The sequence below is a fragment of the Podarcis raffonei genome, chromosome 4 (genome assembly GCF_027172205.1).
Source record: "Podarcis raffonei isolate rPodRaf1 chromosome 4, rPodRaf1.pri, whole genome shotgun sequence".
In the NCBI taxonomy this organism is placed as follows: Eukaryota; Metazoa; Chordata; class Lepidosauria; order Squamata; family Lacertidae; genus Podarcis; species Podarcis raffonei.
In genome coordinates, this window is record NC_070605.1 from 8,951,333 (window position 1) to 8,977,119 (window position 25,787).

The 25,787-nt window shown below is 47.2% G+C and overlaps 1 protein-coding gene across 2 annotated transcripts in view; it reads right to left on the reverse strand.

Annotated features, from left to right (window-relative positions):
• Positions 1-314: 314 nt before the first annotated feature.
• P2RY6 (pyrimidinergic receptor P2Y6) overlaps positions 315-25,787 on the reverse strand; it is a 47,979-nt gene continuing 22,506 nt past the window's right edge. The window contains exons 1-2 of one of the 2 annotated variants that reach the window (XM_053385401.1): positions 12,625-12,931; positions 315-2,398 (exon numbers count right to left, since the gene is read on the reverse strand). In XM_053385401.1, the coding sequence (XP_053241376.1) occupies positions 1,371-2,398; positions 12,625-12,865 (1,269 nt within the window). In that variant the 5' untranslated portion in view covers positions 12,866-12,931 and the 3' untranslated portion in view covers positions 315-1,370. Of the gene's footprint in view, positions 2,399-12,624; positions 12,932-25,787 lie in introns of those variants that run through there. The other variant, XM_053385402.1, reaches the window with a different exon arrangement.

The following is a 25,787-nucleotide window of genomic DNA, read 5'->3' on the forward strand; positions in this document are numbered from 1 at the left end:
CCAGGCCCCCCCCCCAGTTATTATCGTCTCTCTAACCACTACACCACGCTTCCTACTGTGTAGGGACCGACCAGACGCTTATGAGTAGCCCACAAGCAAGACCTGAGCTCAGCAACACTCTTCCCGCTTGTGATTCCCAGCACCTGGTATTCAGAGGCACCGTGGATTTCATGAGGACTAGGAACTTGCTTGATTTACGGGTAAGCAAGGAAAAGAGAAAGCCGGCATTCTTCCAAAGGCCGATTCCGCTGCGCAACTCTCTCGTAAAGCTCACAAGGAGGTTCCCACACAAAAGTTGCTCAAACAGGAGCTGGTACATATTAAGCTGAACTTCCAAGCCTGAAATTTATTACATCTTCTAAAAGAAATGACAACAAATCAATCAACACTGGTGGTTTTTCAACGGGGTCCCTTCAGAGAAACGTGGCGATGGAGGACTCGCTGGACAGGACAACGCCCCATTTCTCAGTTCATCGCAGCAACTTGGGGAGGTTGCATTTGTTTGCTGATGTTCATTTTCCAGTTGGAGATCTGTCGTCAAAGGATCTGTTCACAGCTCACGCTTGGAACCCTCTGATTTCAGAAAGGATCTGAAAGACTAGGACTCCTTTCTCAGTGAAAAGGTAATAATACTGTTTCTTGAACAAGGCCTGGGTGACCCCCAAAGGCTTTAAACAATTAAGCGATGACCCCCCACCCACTCCCGGTCACCCAGAGCCCATTCAATCCATCTGGAATATCTCATTAAAGAGATCCTCTCTCAGGATCCTCACTCCTTCAGCTGACATAGCCCAGCGGCAGAACATCTGCTCAGCATGGTCTCAAGTTCAGTTTCCAATGGCATCTTGTTTATTCCTGCATTGCAGGGGGTTGGACTAGAGGACCTTTGGGTGTCCCTTCCAGTTCTACAATTATATGATTTCCAGGTATGGCTCCAACCCAAAACCCTGGGGATCTGCTGCCAGTCCAGGTAGACAAAACTGCGCCAGGTGGATGGGCAGAGTGACTTGGGAGAAGGTAGCTTCGATGACCCTGACTTTACGCCAGTCGCATTTCTCCTGTTCTTCCGCCACTCAATTCTGGGTGCATGGCAGTACGAAGGACCATTGGTGCCGGCCATGGGCAGCAGATATCTCCCAAACCAGCAGGAGCGAATCCTCGCAGCCCTAAGGCAAGCGAAAGAGAGCAGAGCATCCCGGCGGTCCATTGTTCCCACAGTGACATTCTCCCAAGGCCTTCCAATAGGGTTGGCATGGCAACCAGAGTTAGGCCTCTGAAGCCACGCTAGGCCGAGCTCTCCCTCTGGCGCCCGGTGCCGCGCAGACGGGGCGTCGCCAACCCTCCCTTGGCACAGGATCACGGACGCTTCCTCACGAGTCGTGCTTCCACTTGGAGCTGACTTTATCCAGCAAGTGCCGGGTGCTCTCGCGAAACTTGCGCTGGGTGAAGTAGAAGAGGATGGGGTCAAGGACGCTGTTCATGCTGGCAAACGGCCGGGTGCACTTGTAGACGATGGCGAAGGCTTGCCGGGTGAGGCAGGGCACTTCGGGGATGGAGCGGATGATCAGGTAGAGCGTCTTGGTGAGGTGGAAGGGGAAGAAGCTGATGGCGAAGACGAGGACCACGATGACGATCATCCGTATGGCCTTGTCCTTCTTCTTGCGGACGGCCAGCCCGATCATCTCGTCCTTCTGGCACAAGATCTTAGTCATGCAGCAGTAGCAGCCCAAGATCAAGACAAAGGGGATCAGGAAGCCCGTGACCGTCAAGGTGATCCCGTAAGGGAAGTAGCTGGCAGAGCGGTCCGGCGGGCTCAGGTCGTAGCAGACAGTCCGGTTCCTCTGGATCCCGGTGGCGGCGAAGACGAAGGTGGGCAGGCACTGGGCGACCACCAGGAACCACACGACCCCACAGACCATCCAGGTGAAGCCTTTGCCCCTCTTCTTGTGCCAGGTGGAGAGCGGGTGGCAGATGCCCAGGTAGCGCTGGATACTGATGCAGGTGAGGAAGAGGATGCTGCCGTGCAGGTTGGTGTAGAACTGGAAGCGCACAAACCGGCAGGTGAAGTCCCCGAAAGGCCAGTAGTCCTTCTGGGAGTAGTTGTAGATGAGGAGAGGCAGGGAGCAGACGTAGAGGAGGTCAGCCACCGCCAGGTTCAGCATGTAGATGGTAGTCCGCGTCAGAGACTTGCGCGACAGCCAGATCTGGGCGATGACGATGAAGTTCAAGGGCAGCCCCAGGACGAAGACCACCGAGTAGACCACGGGCAGCAGGATCTGCTTAAACTCCTCGTGGTAGGTGCATGAGTCCTTGCCGCCGGCGGAGGAGGTCAGGTTATCCATGCTGTAAGCTCCTGGGCTTGGCTTGAGCCCTGGGTTGCCCTCAAGGCAGCTGAGATCTGTGGGCAAGGCAGAAAGAGGGTCAGATGTTTGAGCCCTGTGCTGGGCAAAAGATTCCTTAGTAAAAATATTGATATGTTCGTGAATATTACTGGCCCAGAGATGGAAAGAAGACAAAGTCCCTAGCAGAGAGGAATATGTCAAATCAAGCCGTTGGACTATGCCGAAATGGCCGGCAAGCTCAGGAACCAAGAAGACCAAAACTTTAATCAAGAATGGGGGGGGGGAATTACAATTTACTTGAGAGACCACTGCAGGCAGATGAAAACATTAGCAGGCTTGCAATAACACTTGTAATGTAGAAATTGCTATGGACAAAATGGAGAGACGTAAAACTTGGATGATGAAATAATATACAGTGGAAAAGGTTGATAACACGACCCACAGAAGGGGAGGTGGGATGTCTAGAGATTCGGAGAAATCTCTAAATATGGATATGTATTTGGTAATGTACACTTGTAAAATAAAATAAAAATTATTTCATTCATATATTTATTTTTTAATTAAAAAACACAAATTAATACATTTCCCAATTAACAGTCAATTTACATTATCATATTGAGCCTCACATTGGGCACAAGATTCCTGCATTGCAGGGGACTGGACAGTCGCTAGGTTCAGGCATAGGCAGACTCGGCCCTCCAGATGTTTTTGGGACTACAATTCCCATCATCCCTGACCACTGGTCCTGTTAGCTAGGGATGATGGGAGTTGGAGTCCCAAAACATCTGGAGGGCCGAGTTTGCCGATGCCTGCACTAGTTGATCCTCATAGTCCCTTCCAACTCTACAATTCTAGGATTCTAATACATGTTTATTTCCGTGGAGGCTGGTCCCTGTAAAAATAAAAGCCAGTCAGACCTGTTGCAATTGGGAAACGCATCTCCTAGTTTAACTTTCGCTGGCCAGCAGATGGCGCCCGTGTGACGCACAGGGAGATAAAGTCCAGGCAATAAACAGGAAAGGAGGTGTGCGCTAGAGATGATCAAATTTGTGCTGCACCTGCATCCGAGCTGCTCCTGCTACAGAGTGATGCATCTCCCACCCCATTCATTTATTTATATCCCGCCTTTTCCCCAGGCCGGGACTCGAAGAGGCTTGCAACACAGATTAAATGCAAAAAAGCTAAATCCATATACAATGTATTTCTTAAAAAGTAATTAAATGCCAGAATTACATTGACTGAACTGACTGAAGCAGCATTCAAAAGACTGCACATTCTTACAATTACAGGTCATGCAAAAAGGATGTCATTTAGTAATATTAAGACAGAAACCCCGAATTCCCAAAAAAACACTGCAAGTATGTCTAAGTACACGTAACTGCAGGTGTGTGTGTGTGTGCATATTCTTCTAGTTTACTCACTGCCTCTGTCTCCTTCCCCTGTCTGCCGCCTCCTCTTGTGTCAAATTTACTTCGTTTCATCATTACATTTCTATCCCGCCCTTCGTCCCAAAGGAGCTTGCAATTTCAGATTGGAAGCTCATTGGGGCAGGGACCTATCCCCCTGTTGTTGGCGCAGCACCTTTCCTACCGCTGGCATGCGGATCTCAGAAGGGAGTGCTTTTTTGAGCTCTGAACTCAGTGTAAATCCTGGCGCTGGCCCACATGCCATACTGACGCATCCAAAACTCAAATCGTTTCCTAGACTGAAACCTTTAGTGTTCCCTGCGGGCCCTCTAGAAAAAAACTACAGCTTGGGTGGCCAGAAGTCCACTTAATCAACACAAAAAGTCCCCAACATCACCACCAACATTATTTACTGGGGTTCTTACCCTAACCCTTGACCATAAAGTCCCAGGGCACTTCTTCTGTCTCTTTATGGCGACGCTGGTGCTACCCTGAAGGAACAGAACTCCAAAAGGAAAGCGATCCGTACCACCTTCAGCAAACGACGGAGCCTAGCAGCACGAAAGGCACATGGGTTTGCATGCCGAGTGTCCCCCCCAGTGGAAATAAAGACACATACACAATTATTAAGGTTAATGGGCTAAAAAAGGCCACAACTTTATTGGTTACAGGTGATGAGCGGTATTGGCTTAGGCATTGGTCCTAACCGACTATGTCCGACTTCAGCCCGTCCGCCTGAAGTCTGGGAAGGGTTAACCACCAGTAGGGGGAGTCCTGCTGATGCACATCAACTAGGACCTCCCCTGGGGTCACCAATAGGGGGCGTGCCTTATGCCCTCACCCCCCAGGCTTTGGACAGGGCCACGGCCCCCAGAATCCTTTATTGGACTACCCTTCAATATGTGGGGCAGGTGATGGCACTTCCTCCCCTCTTCCATCTACAGAGCAATACCAATGCCTAACCGCCAATACCCAGAAAGTTGTGGCGATTTGCTACGAGGTAGGCGAAAACCAAGTGGCTGGTGCCAATTTGCCAAGTGGGGCAGGCCATGCCCCCTGAGCCGACCAATTGGCCGGCCAGGGGGTGGAGGGGCAGAAGTGGCTTTCCAGGAAAGCCGGTTCTTTTACTGCCTTGCACATTTTTACACATTTTTGTTCCTTGCTCCAACATCTCCCGCCCTCCCCACCCACCAAAACCATCCGCAGCGAGACCATCCGATAGCAGCTAACCACAACCCAAATGAGAAGTTCAAATGGGCAAGAAAAGCCAGACATCATCTCCACCACAGGCCTCTGGCTTGCTTTAATTCTTTTTTTTAAGCTGGAAGATGCAAAGAGGTCAGGGAAGTTGTCTTTTGCAAAGAGTTTGGCATTTTGAAATGGCACTGCTTGTGCTAGTCCGCCGGCCGACCTGCAGCCAGGCTAGACACACATGGCTTTTGGCACCCTTTGCTCAACCTCATGCATCTTATCTCTTTGCTCTGGCACCAACAGCAGGAAGAAAGCAGTTGTGCGTATGCAGGCGCTAAAGACTTGCACAAAGGATAGAGCAGAAGGCAAAGGCTTTTAGGAGGAGGCACTATATCCTAAGGACTGCCGAAGCAGGAAAAGCTCTCATCTCCTGCATGAATTGGGCCTTCTCAGTGGTGGCGCCTGCCCTGTGGAACGCCCTCCCACCAGATTGTCAAGGAAATAAACAACTACCAGACTTTTAGAAGACATCTGAAGGCAGCCCTGTTTAGGGAAGTTTTTAATTTCTGAAGTTTTATTCTGTTTAATATTCTGTTGGGAGCTGCCCAGAGTGGCTAGGGAAACCCAGGCAGGTGGGCAGGGTATAAATATTATTATTATTATTATTTATTATTATTATAGATTCAGGTAGGTAGCCGTGTTGGTCTGATGCAGTCAAAATAAATAAAAAATTGTCCACTAGCACCTTAGAGACCAACTAAGTTTGTTCTGGGTATAAGCTTTCATGTGCAAGAACAAAAGTACATGTTCTTGTACATGAAAGCTTATACCCAGAACAAACTTAATTTATAAGTTTGTAGTTTATATTATTATTATTATTATTATTATTATTATTCTAAAGCTATCTAGGCTGGTGGCCATCACTGCCTCCTGCGGAAATGAGTTCCACAGGTTAACGATGCGCTGCGTGAAGAGGGGCTTTCTTTTGCCTGCCCCAAATCTTCCCACCTAAATCCTGCGATTAGACACAAACACACACAGGGCTCATCCAGACTTCCTGTTGTGCTGCGCTTTCTAGCCACAACTCCATGTTTTAAAGTTCTGTGTCTGATCTTTTTTCTTTTCCCCAGGAAAACCCATTTGCTGCTGTTGTTTTTTTCACAACTGAATTGGAGCAGCTGGCAGCCGGCAGAAAACGCAGTTTCCGTTTGCTCCGGTTCAGGGTTAAAAATGCAGGTTTTCCTGGGGAAAGTACTGGGAGAGAAAGAGAGAGAAAATCCTCAGGCACGAGGGTTCTGCGTGTCAGCCTTACGCAGAAACGTTTGAGGTTTACAAGGACTCAGCTTAATAGGGAGCTCCATTCTGCCGACTCTGACCGATGGTTCCACCTAGATCAGTACAGCCTTCACGGACTGGCAGTGGATCACCAGCGATTTCAGGCAGGGGACATCCCCAGCCCTGCCTGGCAAGGCCAGGGGTTGAACCCGAATCTGCCTCCAAGGCAGAGCATATAAACAGGTCAAACTATTTGTCTCTCTGTCTACACTGGCCGTCAGTGACTGTGTTGGAGTTTCAGACAGTGAATGTTCCCATCCCTGCCTGGTGATGTCAAGTATCAAACTCGGGACATAATAATAATAATAATAATAATAATTTATTACTTATACCCCACCCATCTAGCTGGGTTTCCCCAGCCACTCTGGGCGGCTTCCAACAAAATATTAAAATACAGCAATGCATCAAACATTAAAAGCTTCCCTAAACAGGGCTGCCTTCTAAAAGTCTGGTAGTTGTTCTCTTTGACATCTGCTGGAAGGGCGTTCCACAGGGTGGGTGCCACCCCCGAGAAGGCCCTCTGCCTGGTTCCCTGTAACTTGGCTTCTCACAGGGAGGGAACCGCCAGAAGGCCCTCGGAGCTGGACCTCAGTGTCCAGGCAGAACGATGGGGGTGGAGACGCTCCTTCAGGTCTACTGGGCCTTTGAGGCCGTTTAGGGCTTTCAAGGTCAGCACCAACACTTTGAATTGGGCTTGGAAACGTACTGGAAGCCAGTGTAGGTCTTTCAAGACCGGTGTTATGTGGTCTCGGCGGCCGCTCCCAGTCATAGCTGTCAACGTTTCCCTTTTTTAAAGGGAAATTCCCTTATTCTGAATAGGATTCCTCGCAAGAAAAGGGAAAAGTTGACAGCTATGCTCCCAGTCACCCGTCTAGCTGCCACATTCTGGATTAGTTGTAGTTTCCGGGTCACCTTCAAAGGTAGCCCCACATAGAGCGCATGGCAGTAGTCCAAGCGGGAGATAACCTTGCGCATGCCAAGAGGATGCCCCACCCCCGAACTATGACTTTGCCCCCCCCCACTTACCAATAGTTGGCTCGGAATCTGCAACTTCAAACCTAAAAATAAGAAGGCAGGCAGCCTCCTGCACCCAGGGCCGGTCTAATTCCTCTGCTCCTTTTCGTTCAAGCAACATTGTGGTTTCAGCAGCAAAGGGCAGGAGGCCGCCCCCCCCCTCGCCTGTGGCGATGCATCACTTTCACCCGAAATTGACACACCAACCGCTTCCTCCTTTTGCACAAGTTTCGCTCTGAAGTGTCCCCTGAAGTGCCTCTTGGGTATGTCTGGCCAATTGGTGCCAAAGAAGGACAGAACCTTTTTCATGTATGCTACAACAGCAGCAAGAATACTTATCACAAAGTATTGGAAGACGCAAGATCTACCCACTCTGGAAGAATGGCAGATGAAACTGATTGACTGTATGGGACTGGCAGAAATGACGAGCAGAATCCGTGACCAGGGAGAAGAGTCGGCTGAAGAAGATTGGAAAAAATTTAAGGACTATTTACAGAAATACTGTAAAATTAAGGAAAGTTAAATGGTGTTGGATTGAAATAGAGTGGTTTCTAGCTGTAATGATATAAAGGAACATAGAGGGGGGGGAAAGGGTTTGAAAAATAAGGTAATGTTATAAGCTGTAATGCTTAAATTGAAGGATTTGCTGAACAAATAACTTTAATTGGGATACAAGGAGGAGAAGTATGAGGAGGTCTGAGAAATCTGTTATTTTAAAGTATGATTTATGAATTTCATGTCTTTTTTAATGTTTTGGTTTGTTTTGTTTTTGTTTGTTTGTTTAAAAAATTGGAAAATTTAATAAATATTCTTTAAAAAAAAAAAAGAAGTGTCCCCGGCGGGGTTGCTTGCAGAGGAGACGGCCGTCCATTCATCGCCTGTGGCAATTTGCTGACACATTTAGGGAGGAGGAAGCTGCCACAAAGCCACCTGCCTCTCTCAAATGCTCCTCCTGTGCAGCAGATTTCAAACTCTTTTTAATGCTCCAGCATCTAAGGAATTGCATTTCTTCTTCCCGTCGTTTTTTATTTTATCGGGGTTAGGAAGGATAACGAAAATTAATTGAGGGTCAGGTATTTGTCTGGTCCAGGGGTCAGCAAACTTTTTCAGCAGGAGGCCAGTCCACTGTCCCTCAGACCTTGTGGGGGGCCGGACTATATTTTCTGGGGAGGGGGAATGAACAAATTCCTATGCCCCACAAATAACCCATTTTAAATGAAAGCACACATTCTACTCATGTAAAAACACCAGGCAGGCCCCGCAAATGACCCAGAGATGCATTTTAAATAAAAGGGCACATTCTACTCATGTAAAAACACGCTGATTGCCAGACCATCTGGGAGCCGGATTTAGAAGGCGAGTGGACCGGATCCGGCCCCCGGGCCTTAGTACCCATGGTCTGGTCAAAAGAGATACAGGACTCAGCTATACAGCTGCAAATGAAACACTTTGAATGTGTTGCAAAGTGCAATATATATTTGTGACACCAGGTGGTGAAAAAAAGCATTTCCACAATGTTTTGAACAGGTGTGTAGATTCCACCGCAGTCTATTTGTCAAATAACCGCACTTGTAAGAAATCCTTCTTTTAGCATGGTGGCAACGAAACTTTGGAACTCCCTGCCTGTACTCGTTTTTGCACCTGCTTAAAACATTGTAGTTGGGCAAGCCCATCCAGTTGATGAGTTTCATCTCTTTTCCCTCTAATTTCAAATATTTTTAAAAGGTTTCTACATAGTTCTTAACTCACAGAACCATAGAATGGCAGCTGAACTAAATGAGCCACCCAGAGTGGCTGGGGAAACCCAGCCAGATGGGCGGAGTATAAATAATAAATTATTATTATTATTATTATTATTATTATTATTATTATTATTATTATTATTATCATCATCATCATCATCATCCTCTGGGTCCCTTTCAACTATGCAATTCTATGACATCTCACAGATAATAACTGAGGGACACTCGACAGCCAAACTCTGTCAACGGTGTTTTATAGATTGCCATTGTTCCACCATTGATTTGTTAATTGCTCTGTGTGATTTGTGCTGCTTTTGCGATGCTCTATTACGTTCTATCATATTATTATTGGTTATTGTTTGTAAGCCGCTTTGGGGCTTTGCCTGCATGAAAAGCAGCGTAGAAAACTTGGTAGCTCAGTCAGAAGAGCCTCAGACTCTTAATTTCAGGGTCAAGAGTTCGAGAACCACGTGGGGCAAAAGATTCCTGCATTCCAGGGGGTTGGACTAGATAGCCCTTAGGGTCCCTTCCAACTCTACAGTTCTATGGTTCTACGAACTGTAATAAATCAAATCAAATTGATGTAGGGGGGTCTGGTCCCTGGAATCGTGTGGCAGATTGATCCCCCCAGTTTCCTATCCCAAGTCGATCCTCGCAGAATCTTTTAGGTTTGAAATATGAAAGTGCCGGGGTCTGAATCCACACGATGAGTTCCTCCTCCGAAGCGACAGCGTAGGTGCCAACTCCCTGGGGCCCCGGGTGCCCGAGCACCCACAAAATTACCCATGAAGGAGCCGGATACCCACCAATTTCAGTGCACTCTGCATGGCACCCATGGCCCCGGGCAGTGCTTTTCCCCCAATAATAATAATAATAATATATTATTTATACCCCACCCATCTGGCTGGATTTCCCCAGCCACTCTGGGCGGCTTCCAACAGAATATTAAAATACAATAACCTATTAAACATTAAAAGCTTCCCTAAACAGGGCTGCCTTTGGATGTCTTCTAAAAGTCTGGTAGTTGTTCTCTTTGACATCTGGGGGGGGGCATTCCACAGGGCAGGCGCCACCACCGAGAAGGCCCTGTGCCTGGTTCCCTGTAACTTGGCTTCTCGCAGCGAGGGAACCACCAAAAGGCCTTCAGAGCTGGACCTCAGTGTCCGGGCAGAACGATGGGCGTGGAGACCCTCCTTCAGGGATACTGGGCCGAGGCCGTTTAGGGCTTTAAAGGTCAACACCAACACTTTGAATTGTGCTTGGAAACATACTGGCGGCCAGTGTAGGTCTTTTAAGACTGGTGTTAGGTGGTCTCAGCGTCAGCTCCCAGTTTAGAGGTACTCTCAGTTTGATTCAAGAAAATCACCATTTTATAGTTCAAATTGGGGAAAATAAATACAGTAAATGAAAAGAAAGTACTAGAAAAAAGTTCAAATCGGGGAAAATAAATACAGTAAATGAAAAGAAAGTACTAGAACAAAGTTCAAATCGGGGAAAATAAATACAGTAAATGAAAAAAAAAGTACTAGAAAAAAGCACGGATCCTGGGCACACACTGTCACGGGGGAAAGGCTGCACTCCTGAATGACAGACATACATCTTGTGCTACTTGGGGGTCCTCAATGGGTCTGGTAGCACCCCTCATATCACTCTCCCCATGGATTGCTGAAGACAAGCCCAAAATAGTTTGCCGCCTGAGGCGGAACAGCAAATGCCCCCCTCTGCCCACCACCCCACCCAAGAGGCAAGGTGCGCAACAGCCGAAAATCCCCGTAAATATCCCCCAAAGAACGAGCAATTTCCTGCCTTTTTGTGACACCCCAATCCAACCGCCTGAGGCACGTGACTCTCCTGCCTAATGGCAGATCCGGCCCCAAAGAGCAATGACCTTCACAGGCAAAGGTCACGAACTGCGCGTGGCGGCTAATGAGAGTCGCTGGGTCACGTAGGCAGACACACAACACCTTTTTGTTACCCCATTCACACTCCACAAAAGCTGAAAGGCAGTTAGGTCCTCAGCGCTGAAAGGAACCGCTCCTCCTTTCCAACAATTGTATAGCGCTTAATTGCGTTGGAATTGTTTGCGGGGTGTTGAATTTGGGCGAAAGCGATACTTTTCTCTCCTCCCACCGCCGTCTCCGGGTACCTGCGAGGTTGAGAAACTGCTTTGCCTCTCCAACCAATCTGGTCCAGCGCTCCTGGTATAATGGGCACCTTAACCCCCAGCGGATTTCAAAAGGTAAAGTTGGCAGAAAGTTCAGGTTTTGAATGGGCACTGTTCGGATTAGAACAGAAGAGGGAGAGGGAAAAAGGAGGACGTGTAATACATGGAGCTCAGAGGGGGGGACTTAAAATTCCTCTTCAAATGCCCGAAGGTGGCACCAAAGCAGGCAAAGGCTTGTTTTTCTGCTGCCCAGAAGGCAGGGCCACATCTCATGGGCTTAAATTACACAAGAAGAGGTTTCCAGACAGGGGGATCCAAAAACCACTGGGAAAGTGTTGGTTTTGGGGAACAGCAAAAGGTAATAGTTTTGCCCCTTTGCAACAGGAGTGCAGAAAAGCAAAACGGTTCTGGGTGCACGAAACAGAGATATTAAGAGGAGGTTTTCAGATCAAACACACCCATTGACCTCTTAATACATTTATTGAATTTAGTCAAGGATAGAATCACAGACTAGACCGCATCTTAAAAAAGCAGAGGCATCACCTTGCCGGCAAAGGTCCGTATAGTTAAAGCTATGGTTTTCCCAGTAGTGATGTATGGAAGTGAGAGCTGGACCCTAAAGAAGGCTGATCGCCGAAGAATTGATGCTTTTGAATTCTGGTGCTGGAGGAGACTCTTGAGAGTCCCATGGACTGCAAGAAGATCAAACCGATCCATTCTGAAGGAAATCAGCCCTGAGTGCTCACTGGAAGGACAGATCCTGAAGCTGAGGCTCCAAGACTTTGGCCACCTCATGAGGAGAGAAGACTCCCTGGAAAAGACCCTGATGTTGGGAAAGATGGAGGGCACAAGAAGAAGGGGACGACAGAGGACGAGATGGTTGGACAGTGTTCTCGAAGCGACCAGCATGAGTTTGGCCAAACTGCGGGAGGCAGTGGAAGACAGGAGTGCCTGGCGTGGTCCAGGGGGTCATGAAGAGTCGGACAAGACTAAACGACTAAACAACAGCAACAATTTTTCAACAAAGAATATAAAATTTTAAGAAGAGAAGAGAAAATTGATTTGCAAAATCACATGCTATCGGGTGAAACTGCATTCAAAACTATGTACATTGAGAGAAATTAGCAGGTAAATTTTCAGGGTTTTCACTACTTTTTCTGCAAACTGATGTGGACGTGCGGAGAACCTGAACTTTGGAGTGGAAAAATGAGAAGCCAATCTGCCCATCCTCACTCATCCTTAAACCTAGCTTTAAAAAACGAGTATGATTCGTGCCAAGGAACCTTTACTACAATTCCAGAAACCCACCCCAAGTCTGCCACTCACCTCTATTTCAGGAGGTCTAGCCACACACAGAGAGAGCAAGAGGTGCACAAAAGGGGTGGCTTTTCAAATCCCCTGTGCATGCAACTACAAATCCTTTGGCGTACCTGCAGGACAAAGCCTCTTTTTCCTGGACCGGCTCAGGTGGCCTCGGCAACCCCCACCCCTGTGCTGCCTTTCCACCTGCTGTGCCCGGGCTCGGAAAGTCCTTCTGTGGAGATGCCCTATATAGGCAGCAAGAGGAAGCAGTGGAAGCAGAAGCAGGATGTCAGATGGCTGTGTGGCAGTGTACGAAACTCGAGGCAAGAGCGATAGGATCAGCAAATCTGACCTGTCCAGTAACCACATCCTGGTGCTGTGGGATGGCTGGCACAAAAGCACTATCACGGGCAGCAACCGGGAGCAGGATTTTGGGAGGGTGGACCTCTGCCTGGCCTCCGATAGGAGGAAGTGCAACCAGCCTCCGCTTTTATATATATATAATTTTTATTAGCTTTTTAACATACCATTTTCAACAATAATTAAACATGCTTTTACATCCTATTCAGTTTTTTTGACTTCCATCAGTCCTGTCTGAAAATTTTCCAATCTAGTCTCTCAGTATGCATTTCTTATTTTCCCCATTACATTTCAATCTCATGACCAATATCTCTATCTTTTCCTACTTTGTAACACTTTGTATATTTCTCCTTACAAAACTTCTTGTAGTCCTACTAGTGTAATTTGTTGATTGCAGTTGCTCTTCAAATAATCCATATACTTCTTCCAATCTTCTGTAAATCTCTGGTCCCCTGCAGGTTTTGAATCCTTCCTGTCATTTTGTCCAATTTTGCATAGTCCATTAATTTCGTCTGCCATTCTTCTTTCGTCGGACTTTCTTCTGGCTTCCATTTCTGGGCTAACAATACTCTTGCCGCTGTTGTTGCATATAAGAACAGTTTGACATCTTGCCTATTAATGTCTTGGCCTATAATACCAAGTAAAAATGCTTCTGGTTTTTTAAAGAATGTATATTTCAACATCTTTTTCATCTCATTATATATCATTTCCCAGAAGTTCTTTACTTTCTTACATTCCCTGCAACCGCCTCCCCTTTTAGACCACTGGAATAGTGGCCAGAAGATGGCTGGCAGAAGAACTGTTGGGCGGCGGGTGTATCTGCCTGACAAGGGCTGAGCAAGAAAGAGGGAGGGAGGCTTCAGATTCTAGCAAATGCTTTAAATAGACCTTAGAAAGATTCGCCGATAACAGAACTGTCTGCAGCTTTGGGCCATGGCTGCTACGTTGAACTTCCAGGCTCGGGAGCGCATAATCGTCTTCCAAAGCAACTGCTCTATTCCGAACTTAAAAATGGAAAATGTAATGCTGGTGGTCAACAAAAGAGGTTTAAAGACTCTCTCAAGGCAAATCTTAAAAATATAATAATAATAATAATAATAATAATAATAATAATAATAATAATAATTTATTTGTACCCCGTCCATTTGGCTGGGCCTCCCCAGCCACTCTGGGCGGCTCCCAACAAAGATTAAAAATACATTAGAATGTCACACATTAAAAAGCTGGAATGTGTGTGCAGAGGAGGGCAACCAAGACTCTGAAAACCAAGCCTGATGAGGAATGGTTGAAGGAGCTGGGTATGTTTAGCCTGGAAAAGAGGAGACTGAGAGGAGATAGGCTAGCCATCTTCAAATATCTCAAGGGATGTCACATAATAGATGGAGCAAGGGTGTTTTCTGCTGCTGCAGAGGACAGGACCCAAATCAATCGATTCAAGTTACAAGAAAGGCAATTCCAATGAAATATCAAGAAGTGCCTTTCTGACAGTAAGAACTGTTAGACAGTGGAGGTGGTAGACCACAGGTAGGCAAACTAAGGCCAGGGGGCTGGATCTGGCCCAACTGCCTTCTCAATCCAGCCTGCGGACGGTCTGGGAATGAGCGTGTTTTTACATGAGTAGAAAGTGTGCTTTTATTTAAAATGCATCTCTGGGCTATTTGTGGGGCATAGGAATTCGTTCATTATTTTTTTTCAAAATATAGTCCGGCCCCCCCACAAGGTCTGAGGGACAGTGGACCGGCCCCCTGCTGAAAAAGTTTGCTGACCCCTGTGGTAGACTCTCCTTCCTTGGAGGTTTTGAAGCAGATGTTGGATGACCGTCTGTCAGGGATTCTTCAGCTGCGATTCCTGCATTTCCAGAGGTTGGACTAGATGACCCTCGTGGGTCCCTTCCAACTCTACCGTTCTATGATCTCTTAGAAACTCCAGGAGAGCCTGGGAACCAGGAAAGCGCTGCATCTTCCATGGCTGACGCTCGAAAGCTTTTGCAGCCAGAAAGCACCGAGGGGGCGGAAGGAGAAGGGATAAGCGACTTGACCCTTGTTTCCTGCAACACATGTCAACTGGGATCTCTCCAGGCGTGTTCACAGCATCACGTGGAAGGTGACGGCCCGGTCAGGCTGATCTGGGACAATGCGTGGCTTTGATCAAAACCACAAACAAACTTTCTCCCTCCTCCAACAACCTCACAAATGTTTCGACAATTGCTCCACAAAGGCCGCACACATAAACACACACGCAAGGGCTGCCAAGATGCGTTTGGCAGAAGACCCCACACAGACGTGAGAGGCTGTGGGAGGGAGAGAGGAGGAAATTCTACAAGCTGACGAGGGCAGAACATGGTTATCTAGATTGAGCTCTCGCTCACAGAGAACAAACTCTTGTCAGATCCAAAAACGAGATGTCTCTGAGCGATCGCTGCTCCTTTCGACGAACTTTGCACAGGAAGTCTTCTTGCACGGCAAAATGCACGGAGGGAGGGCTTCTTGCTGGTGGCCCCATATCCCACTTAATGGATAGATACTTGGCCCCCATCCATAACAGCTTCAAGTTGGGACCTTTAAAATCCATTTATTGCCAGCCGCTTTTAATCCCAAGTGTTGGGCTGAATAGTGACTATTTAACAAAATGTGGCTGGTTTTAAATTGGTTCTCCTTGGTTGTGCAAATTGGTTTTATATGAGCTGTGAAACTGGGCTGTGAAATTGTTTTCAGGCTACTGTTTTTGTGGTTCTGTTTCACTGGAATGAGATTTGGTCCTTCTCTGTGCATGCAACCTGCCTGGGGAGCTCTCTCCCAAAAAACGTGGCACGGGAAAGATGAAGAGTTAAAATAAGCTAAGAAGATCTCTGCTGGGTCAGGGCAATGGGGGCGTATTGAGCCGAGCACCCTAATGTCATTTGACATTAATATAGATATTGTTGCAGGATTTGGTTCCCTTTGGTTGTGATGGCACAGCAGACTTACAAACCTAGCAAAAGCCTTCTGGATCAGGCCAATAGTCCATGTAGGCCAGTATCTTGCTCTCACAATGGGGAACGCGGGTGGCCCTGTGGTCTAAACCCCTGAGCCTCTTGGGCTTGCCGATCAGAAGGTAGGCGGTTCGAATCCCCATGATGGAGTGAGCTCCCGTTGCTTGGTCCCAGCTCCTGCCAACCTAGCAGTTCGAAAGCACACCAGCGCAAGTAGATAAATAGGTACCACTGTGGCAGGAAGGTAAACAGCATTTCCGTGCACTCTGGTTTCTGTCACGGTGCCCTGTTGCACCAGAAGTGGTTTAGTCCTGCTGGCCACATGACCCGGAAAGCTGTCTGTGGACAAACGCCAGCTCCCTCGGCCTGAAAGCAAGATGAGCGGTGCAACCCCATAGTCGCCTTTGACTGGACTTAACTGTCCAGGGGTCCTTTAACTTACCTTTACAACAACAACAACAACTTATTTATACCCCGGCCATCTGGCTGGGTTCCCCCAGCCACTCTGGACGGCTCCCAACAGAATATTAAAAACATTAAAAATATTAAAAACCTCTCGCAGCAAGCAGGACCCATGCACAAAAGTGCTCTTTCCACTTGTCAATTCCCAGCAATTCAGGGGCATTCTGCCTCTGACAGGGGCAGTAGAACACAGCAATCCTGGCTAGTTGCCACTGGTTGATCCTGCTCCTCCATGAATTTGTCTGATTTGCAAAGGACTGTCTTGGAGGAGCCCAGTAAAATCTGCATCAAAAATAAAGAACTCAAAAGAGAGAGAGACCATCAGACGTCTTGAAGTTGCCTGTCAACAGTGTGCACCTTGACAGCAGATCAGGCAAGTTCATGAGTCACCCGTCAGAGCCTTCAACATTATGGCGAGATGTATTATAGAATCATAAAACTGTAGAACTGGAAGAGACCCTTAAGGTCCTTTAGTCCAAACCCCTGCAATGCAGGATTCCCCCCACGACCTGCTCTACCACCTGAGTTATATATTTCTGCTCCAGTTAGAGGAGACTTTTCTAAATTTGCATCTGCACACATAAATTAGTGCATGCAAATCTGTGCTTTCTTTTCTCCTCTACCCAACACCAACAGGACAAAACTGTTGAGTTTCTCGTATCTGTCGCTGACTTTTCTTCTTTTTGCTCAAGGCCTAAACAAACGTCCCAAAAGCCTCTCCTCAGTCAAGCGCATTGCCCTGGATCCTTCAATATTTGATATGAGCTGTGTAAATATGCAGGTGCAAATAGTCTGATTTGCTCTCGAAAAACCCCTCCAAGAACCAAACACCTTGATTTCCTCTTTGGGGCTGTCGAGGCAACGTGAAAGCGTCACTAAAGACTGTGCAGAAAATTAGCAGCTCACACAAGTTAAAATGCCGGGTTTTTTGTTTGCATGCTATTGCATTTCTGTCAAAGTTTATTGTTCTAGAGCCAAAGGCCACGACAAATCCATAATGCAACAGATCAATGCAGCCGTACAAAAGTTTAGCATTTCAAACCCTGCAAGAATACTGGGATACATCAGAAGTAAGCTTTAATTGAGAGTTAGCGCTACCGTAGTATTGATGTTTTAGTCTCATTACGTGAGCTTCTTTAAATGATCTCCAGTTTGGAAGTGAGTACGAGGGACGCGGGTGGCGCTGTGGGTTAAACCACAGAGCCTAGGGCTTGTTGATCAGAAGGTTGGTGGCTCGAATCCCCGTGACGGGGTGAGCTCCCGTTGCTCTGTCCCAGCTCCTGCCAACCTAGCAGTTCGAAAGCACACCAGTGCACACCTAATGGTCAGTGGTCCCTTTACCTTTATGAGAGACACACACAGAGAGAGAATAATAGATTCATATACGGAAGCTGATGTTCTCCGTAAAATGCAGTAAGGAGAAGTCTGAGAAAAGCGAGAGTGGAAACCTCTCAGATAGGGATGCCGTATTCAAAAAGCCCAGACACAAAAGTTGTTTGTTTTGTTTTGCCCAAAGCTATTGAGCCACTCTGGGCGGCTTCCAACAGAATATTAAAATACAATAACCTACTAAACATTAAAAACTTCCCTAAACAGGGCTGCCTTCAGATGTCTTCTAAAAGTCTGGTAGTTGTTTATTTCTTTGACATCTGATGGGAGGGCGTTCCACAGGGTGGGTGCCACCACCGAGAAGGCCCTCTGCCTGGTTCCCTGTAACCTCACTTCTCGCAGAGAGGGAACTGCCAGAAGGCCCTCGGAGCTGGACCTCAGTGTCTGGGCAGAACGATGGCGATGGAGATGCTCCTTCAGGTCTTCTGGGCTGAGGCTGTTTAGGGCTTTACGGCGCTTCCTATCTGCAGTGGCTCGGGGGGAGCAGCTGCCCACTTTGCCAGCCCCTGCTGGCAAAGGGGGGAATTCCCCCCTTAAAAAAGCTCAACAAGTCTGGGCCATCTCCCCTCATTTTCTTTAAATTTAGTCCCCCAAAATGGGGGGCGTCTTATACATGGGGGCGTCTTATACACCAAAAAATACGGTATATCCCGGGCGCACCAGCGGATTTGTCGCTGATAATGCCAGTTTCACAATTTCAGCCATTGCCCCCATCCAGAAGTTTACATAAGTCTCTGATCAAACAATGACGTCAGGACATACAAATATTTTCTGGGGTAAAGTATGCGGGCGCATTCTGGACTCTGGATGTGTTCGGGCTACAGTGGTTGCTCAGTTCAAGGGCAGAGTTCGGCCAACACAGCCAATTTTTTCACTAAGTTTCCTCCAAAACCATATGGGCAGAATTGTACCCAACAATAAAACACCACATTCCAGCTGCTCTCAGGTTAGAACTGCATGCTAAGAATGCATGAGAAGCTTTGCAGGATCAGGCCAGAGCCCCTTCTAAACCAGCACCCTTTTCTCACAGTGGCCAATTCAATGCCCCTGGGAAGCCCTCAAAAAGTTATTTTAAAGTTACTTTAAAAGTATGGCTGTCTCATTATCTCCCTCGCTTGCACCACACATGTGTGAACCCTGGTTCAGGCCGCAGATATTTTTTCGAAAATAAAAATATAATGTGGAACTTTTAGATTGAAGCCCTATTACATATGAACGAAACATGTCATTGATGCAATAATAATGCGTTCATGCTGGATTTATAATGAGTCATCCACACGCCATTCCGCTCTTATTTTGCAACGCTTCTTGAATGATGATCCATTATTGCTGCCTGGAGGGGCAGGAAGCTGCGTGGATTGGCAAGAAAGAAAGCAGAATTGTGTATAAGCACCCAACATCATCCCTTAGAGAGCCAGTGCGGTCTGAGAACCAGTGTGGTGGTAGTGGCTAGAGCAGGGGTTGGCAACCTAAGGCCCGTGGGCCACAAGCTGCCCACGGGAGTTGTTTAACCGGCCCACGAGCCACCCCCAAACCGAGCCGCCCGCTTAGTGAGTCCCCCGTGCTGCACTGAACTGGCGCAGTACGGCGCAGGAATTGCTTCCGCAACGCTGAAAATCACGTCTGCGCATGCGCAGATGCCAAAAATCACGTCTGTGCAGACGCCGGAAATCACGGATGCACATATGATCTGGTCCAGGGAGGGGTTCCACTGGAGTGAACTGGCTCAGACGAGGTAAACCTTGCTGATCCCTGGGCTAGAGTATCAGATATGGACCTGGGAGATCAGGGTTCAAATTTCTCACTGGGTGACCTCGCTGCCCATCACTGCCTCTCAGCCTTGTTGTTGTTTAGTTGTTTAGTCGTGTCCGACCCCATGGACTAGAGCACACCAGGCACTCCTGTCTTCCACTGCCTTTGGTCAAACTCATGTTGGTAGCTTCGAGAACACTGTCCCACCATCTCATCCTCTGTCGTCCCCTTCTCCTTGTGCCCTCCATCTTTCCCAGCATCAGGGTCTTTTCCAGGGAGTCTTCTCTTCTCATGAGGTGACCAAAGTATTGGAGCCTCAGCTTCAGGATCTGTCCTTCCAGTGAGCACTCAGGGCTGATTTCCTTCAGAATGGATCGGTTTGATCTTCTCGCTGTCCATGGGACTCTCAAGAGTCTCCTCCAGCACCATAATTCAAAAGCATCCATTCTTTGGCGATCAGCCTTCTTTATGGTCCAGCTCTCACTTCCATACATCACTACTGGGAAAACCATAGCTTTAACTATACGGACCTTTGTTGGCAAGGTGATGTCTCTGCTTTTTAAGACGCTGTCTAGGTCTGTCATTGCTTTTCTCCCAAGAAGCAGGCGTCTTTTAATTTCGTGGCTGCTGTCACCATCTGCAGTGATCATGGAGCCCAAGAAAGTAATATCTCTCACTGCCTCCATTTCTTCCCCTCCATGGATCACTGCCTTGCCGTGGTGAAGGGGCTTGAATAACTCAGAGAAGCTATGAGCTATGCCATGCAGGGCCACCCAAGATGGACAGGTCATAGTGGAGAGTTTTGACCAAACGTGATCCACCTGGAGCAGGAACCGGCAAGCCACTCCAGTATCCCTGCCAAGAAAACTTCATGGACACGGACAACAGGTCTCTCAGCCTAACCTACCTCAAAGGGTGGTTGTTGTGGTTAAATGAGGAGGGCCAGAACCATGTGTATGCCAACTTAGCTGCTTGGATATAATTGCAACAAATGAAATAAAGAATCATGAATGTACAACGAAAAGGACATCTGGAGTGGCCCATCAAAGAAGATTGAGGAAGTACATTTTCTGCACATACACACATTGAACACCATTTCCATTTCTGGACTCCAGAGGATCTGCTAAGTTTCATTCTGGCTGTGCATAGAAAATGGAATTTCCCCTTTTTCAGCTGCACAAATGCTCCTTTCCAGAGAAGCCCTGGCCTCCTACTTATCAAAACTGAATGAATAAAGTCTCTCCGTCCTTTGGCACAAATCCTTACCATCAACATACAACCTGAAAAGTTTTACCTTTATGGCCAAACCATAGCTGTCAAGTGTCCCTTATTTGAAGGGACAGTCCCTTATTCCAGCGCCATGTCCCGCTGCTGTCCCTTATTGATGGATGTCCCTTAAATTTCAAAGGAGGCAGCTCCTCTCCCTCCCTCCCTGCTGGCCAGGGAGGAGGGAGGCTCCAACTGTGCTGCTTGGCTGTGTTGCTCACCCAATAAGGAGTCTAAGAACGACTGGGGGGTGGAGCTTGAATGCCTTGTGTGTGGCTAGTTAATGCAAGCTGAGGGGTTTTTTGAATGCTGGACGCCATTTTGTTGCACGTGCTGCTGCAAACTTTGCAGTGCAAAGCCAGGCCGGGGAGCCATCTTAAGTCGAGGCTGCATAGGCCTTGTGGTGCATGCGATTCAGATTCTATTCAGTTGAACCTCTGGTTAGAAAGTTGGTTGGACAGTGTTCTCGAAGCTACCCAGCATGAGTTTGACCAGACTGCAGGAGGACAGGAAGACTGGAGTGCCTGGAAGAGGTGAGGCTGCAGGTCCCTTATTTTGGCTGCTGGTCCCTTATTTCCAAGGCTGCTGGTCCCTTATTTTCAAATCTGTAAGTTGACAGCTATGGGCCAAACTGGATGAATGACAGCTTCTCCCCACTTTCTAACCGATCGGCACCTCTCTCGCTGAATAAATGTGAGCAAAATAGCAGCGGTGAGGGGGCGCAGCAGGGTGCTTAACCCTTTCACCTTAGGCAACCTTCTCCATCAAAATCCGGCTGCTTTCTCACCTGCCCACAGGGACTGCTAAATGATTTCCCAGCCCCTCCCAACCCTGCCTGGGTTGCGTCAATGGCAAAGGTACATGTCAGCATCAAGTCAAGAGAATACGATCTGCGTCTAAGATATGATTCCTCCCGTCTCCCTTCCGGGAATCAGCAATCAAGGATCAGCTTCCTACATCTCTCAACAAATTCCCCCCAGGGCTTTGTTTTCCTTGTAGACTTTTGCGTCTTCAAGTCGGCTCGAAAAGCACGCCTGACAGTTTGGGTGAGGATAAAGACCAGGGACTTTCCCAGCTTGCAAAACGAAGCTGAGCTCGCCAAAACAACCTGCTCCAGCTTTCCCCAACCTGGTGCCCCCTGGAGGTTTGTGACTTCAAAGTCTTGCGGTGCTGAGGGTGATGGGAAATGAAGTTCAAAACATCCGGCGGGCACCGGCTTGGTAAAAGCAGCGGTATTCTGTTCATGGCTGGGTCACGTCTGATCTTATCGGCAGAAAGCAGTCAAACACCCCAGGAGGAAATCTTCAATCAAAGAAAGAACATCTCCGGGAAACGTCACTCAGCGTGAACGAGACAAGAACTGTTAATATTCCTAACGTGAATATTGTGGCGTTGTGAAACTTATGTTCAACCTCTGGAGCAGAGCAAGAATCCAGACTGAAGAATGCAAGGCTTTTCCCCTTCCTCTTCACCCAATAAGGCAAATTATAGAAGTTATTGTGCGTTTTATGGGTCAACTTTTAAGAATAATAATAATAATATTTTTTTTTATTTATACCCCGCCCTCCCCGGCCAGGGCTGGGCTCAGGGTGGCTAACACCAAATATGAATTACAATAAAATGTAATAGAAGCAACAAACAAACAATCAAACAAACAAACAGTTAATTAAAATACGGCTTAAAATACAGCTTAAAATGCAGCCTCATTTTAGTAGTAGCCCATAAATCAAGACCATAAAGAGAGGAAACATCAGATATTCACCCGAGCCAGCTATCCATGCTGGTCCTACATGGGCCAGCAAAAAAGTCAAGGGAAAATTTATATAGGAAATCCCATATAAGGGGTCAGGGGTCAGAGCCGAATTTTCAGAGCCGTCTTCCAAATTATGCTCACAAAGGCTTATAAACCACGATAAATGTATTATAGTGCCATCCTAATTTTTCTTTTTACACTCAGAAGTAAGCCCCACTGGACTTACCTTCTTTTACAAGCTAACTGCATTTTGGTAATATCTGTGGCTCTTCAAGTTGCTGTTGTTTTCACTTTGAGATATTTTTTAATATAGTAAGCAGTACAGACATAGCGTGAACAAATAAAGGAACTGTCTCTGGCAGGGACTGCCAACCCGATAGCTGTGGGCGCTGCTGTGCCCAGTCAGTACTTCAATCGGCACCTGGGAAAGGTCTCAGTAAATATGGTGCCAGGGGTGCCAACTTGAATAAAATATTGGGGGGGGGGACAGGAGAGCCCTGTCCCGCATAACCGATCACACACACACCATTTGAATGGCGATGCCCGTTCCTCCTCCTTTGGGGAGGAGGCCCAAATATTTAAGGGGGGGCTGAAGACCCCTCGGCCCCATGGAGTTGGCTTCTACGATGGGCAAAGTGCCAAAAGTAGAATTTCCCCAGGTGGACAAAGCGATCGTACAGGTCTGCACAGGGGCAGGTGGTCTTACAGGTAAGCTTATCCCAAGTCGTTTGGGGCATTATCTTTTAACAAGACTTTGGAGATGGCCCCGGTACCTGATTGACAGCCACTGCAGCTCCCTCCCCACAGGTGAAATACGTGTGGATCCTGGAATTCTACTCAAGGGAAGATCGCGGGTGGCACTATGGTCTAAACCCCTGAGCCTCTTGGGCTTGCCGATTGGAAGGTCGGCGGTTCAAATCCCTGCGACGGAGTGAGTCACTGGCTATACAATTGTTGTTGTCGTTTTTGTCCCCGTCCCCCCCAAATGACCCCTGAATTTTTGAATTTTATTAATGCTGCATTTTTTGTTGTATTCTATGATGTTTTATGCTGTTTTTAAGTCACATTTTAATCAATGTTTTATATTTGCTGTTAGTCACCCTGAGCCCGGTTTTTAAACCGGGCAGGGCGGGGTATAAATAAAATTATTATTATTATTATTATTATTATTATTATTATTATTATTATTATTATGGCTCCAGCAACCACAGCTATTCAAGGGAGAGCTGGCTTGTCCAGCTGTGCATCCAACCACTGCACCTACCACCGCCAAATCATAAAATCATAGAATTGCAGAATCGGAAGGGACCCCGAGGGTCATCTAGTCCAACCCCCTGCAATGCTTCTTCCTGATGTTTTAGACTACAACTCCCACCATCCCTGGTCAGGGACCATGCTGGCTGGGGCTGGTGGGAAATGTAGTCCAGAACACCTGGAGGGGGCCAGGTTGAGGAGAAGGCTGCTTTGAGCTTGGTCAATAAACGAGGGAAGCTTGCAATCTGCACTTTTTAAGGAGTGGATTAGACAGGGAGGTTTGGGGAGCCCTGGTGGGGTTGCACACGCACACAGCCCTGCAAGGAAATAACTGAATGCAAAGAAGTAACTGAATGCAAAGAAATAGCAGAATGCAAGGAAATAACTAAATGCAAAGAAGTAACTGAATGCAAAGAAATAACTAAATGCAATTTAAAATGATCACAACTAAAGCATCCATTGCAGGTGTCCATCCAACCTCTGCTTAAAAACCTCCAAGGCAGGAGAGTCCACAAATGCTATTGGGTGACACAGAGAGGAGGAGGAGGAACTGCTCATCGCCTCTGTCTTCGCCCAAAGCAGTGCCCAACCTGGTGGTAACAGAATAAACGATGCAAGCAGGGAGCTGCAGCCCAAGATACAAAAAGAGGTGGTCAGGGAATACCTAGTTGCTTCAAATGAATTGTCTCCAGGGCCTGATTAGCTGCACCCAAGAGAGTTTACAGATGTAATCTCAGAGTCTCTGCCTATAATCTTTGAGAATCCTTGGGGAATAGGGCTGGATCTAGACACATCCAAGAAGCTTTTCAGGAAAATGCGTTGCAAACTTTGTATGAGAAATCGGGTTTACAATTATTTTCTCAAAAATGGGAAATGTTTAAGAGATACTTGCAAAAAAGGTAACAGCGATGTATTATCTATGGTAGTGTTTGTATGACCCTTGTGTACCTAAAATATTAAGAAATAGAGGAAAACCGGTACACTAGGTTGTAAGAAAGTATTAGAAAGTATATTAAATGTAAGGTAATAATTATAAGTACTTTCAAAATCACAAATGTCAACTATATTGGGAAATATGGGAAGTCTATATTTATTTTACTTTAGTTAGTTTGTTTGTTTTTACTTTATTTTATGTAACATTATACGATTTTAGCTTAGTGGATATCTAAGTGGAATTAGAAGGTTAAATTAACATTTTATGTTAAACTAATGTAAGAATATGGGACGCGGGTGGCGCTGTGGGTAAAAGCCTCAGCGCCTAGGGCTTGCCGATCGAAAGGTCGGCGGTTCGAATCCCCGCAGTGGGGTGCGCTCCCGTTGCTCGGTCCCAGCGCCTGCCAACCTAGCAGTTCGAAAGGACGTCAAAGTGCAAGTAGATAAATAGGGACCGCTTACCAGCGGGAAGGTAAACGGCGTTTCCGTGTGCTGCGCTGGCTCGCCAGATGCAGCTTTGTCACGCTGGCCACGTGACCCGGAAGTGTCTGCGGACAGCGCTGGCCCCCGGCCTCTTGAGTGAGATGGGCGCACAACCCTAGAGTCTGTCAAGACTGGCCCGTACGGGCAGGGGTACCTTTACCTTTACCTTTAATGCAAGAATATACTGTATATATTTTTTATATCTACGTGTTTGTGAGAAGTTAAATCTGTAATGACATTAATGAATTTCAATAAAGAATTTTTTCATCTAAAAGGAAGAAAGAAAGAAAGAAATCAGGTTGGCAAAAACGGAACTCCACAGCGCCATCCGGTGTCGCCGTGTTATAACTGCATGCACAACACATATAAAGTGCCTTTCCTTTGCCAATGTAGGTGAGGTTCCTGCAGACTTGAAGGCAAGTGTTGTCACCATCTTTAAAAGGGGGGGGGGGAATCCTCTCCCCCCTTCTGCACGCAGACGCCACATGCAAGCTCCTAACCGAAAGACAGAGGAAAAGAGGAAATGCTCTTGCAGCGGACGAACGTCCAGACTGCGGTTTCGCCAGCGAGGCCAAAAGCAGCCCAGCACCTTAGTTGCTCTCAGCCTCATGTTTCAGAAAGTGAGCACGTCTCTGCTGCATTACAACCAAGAGCCCAGCACAGGGAAC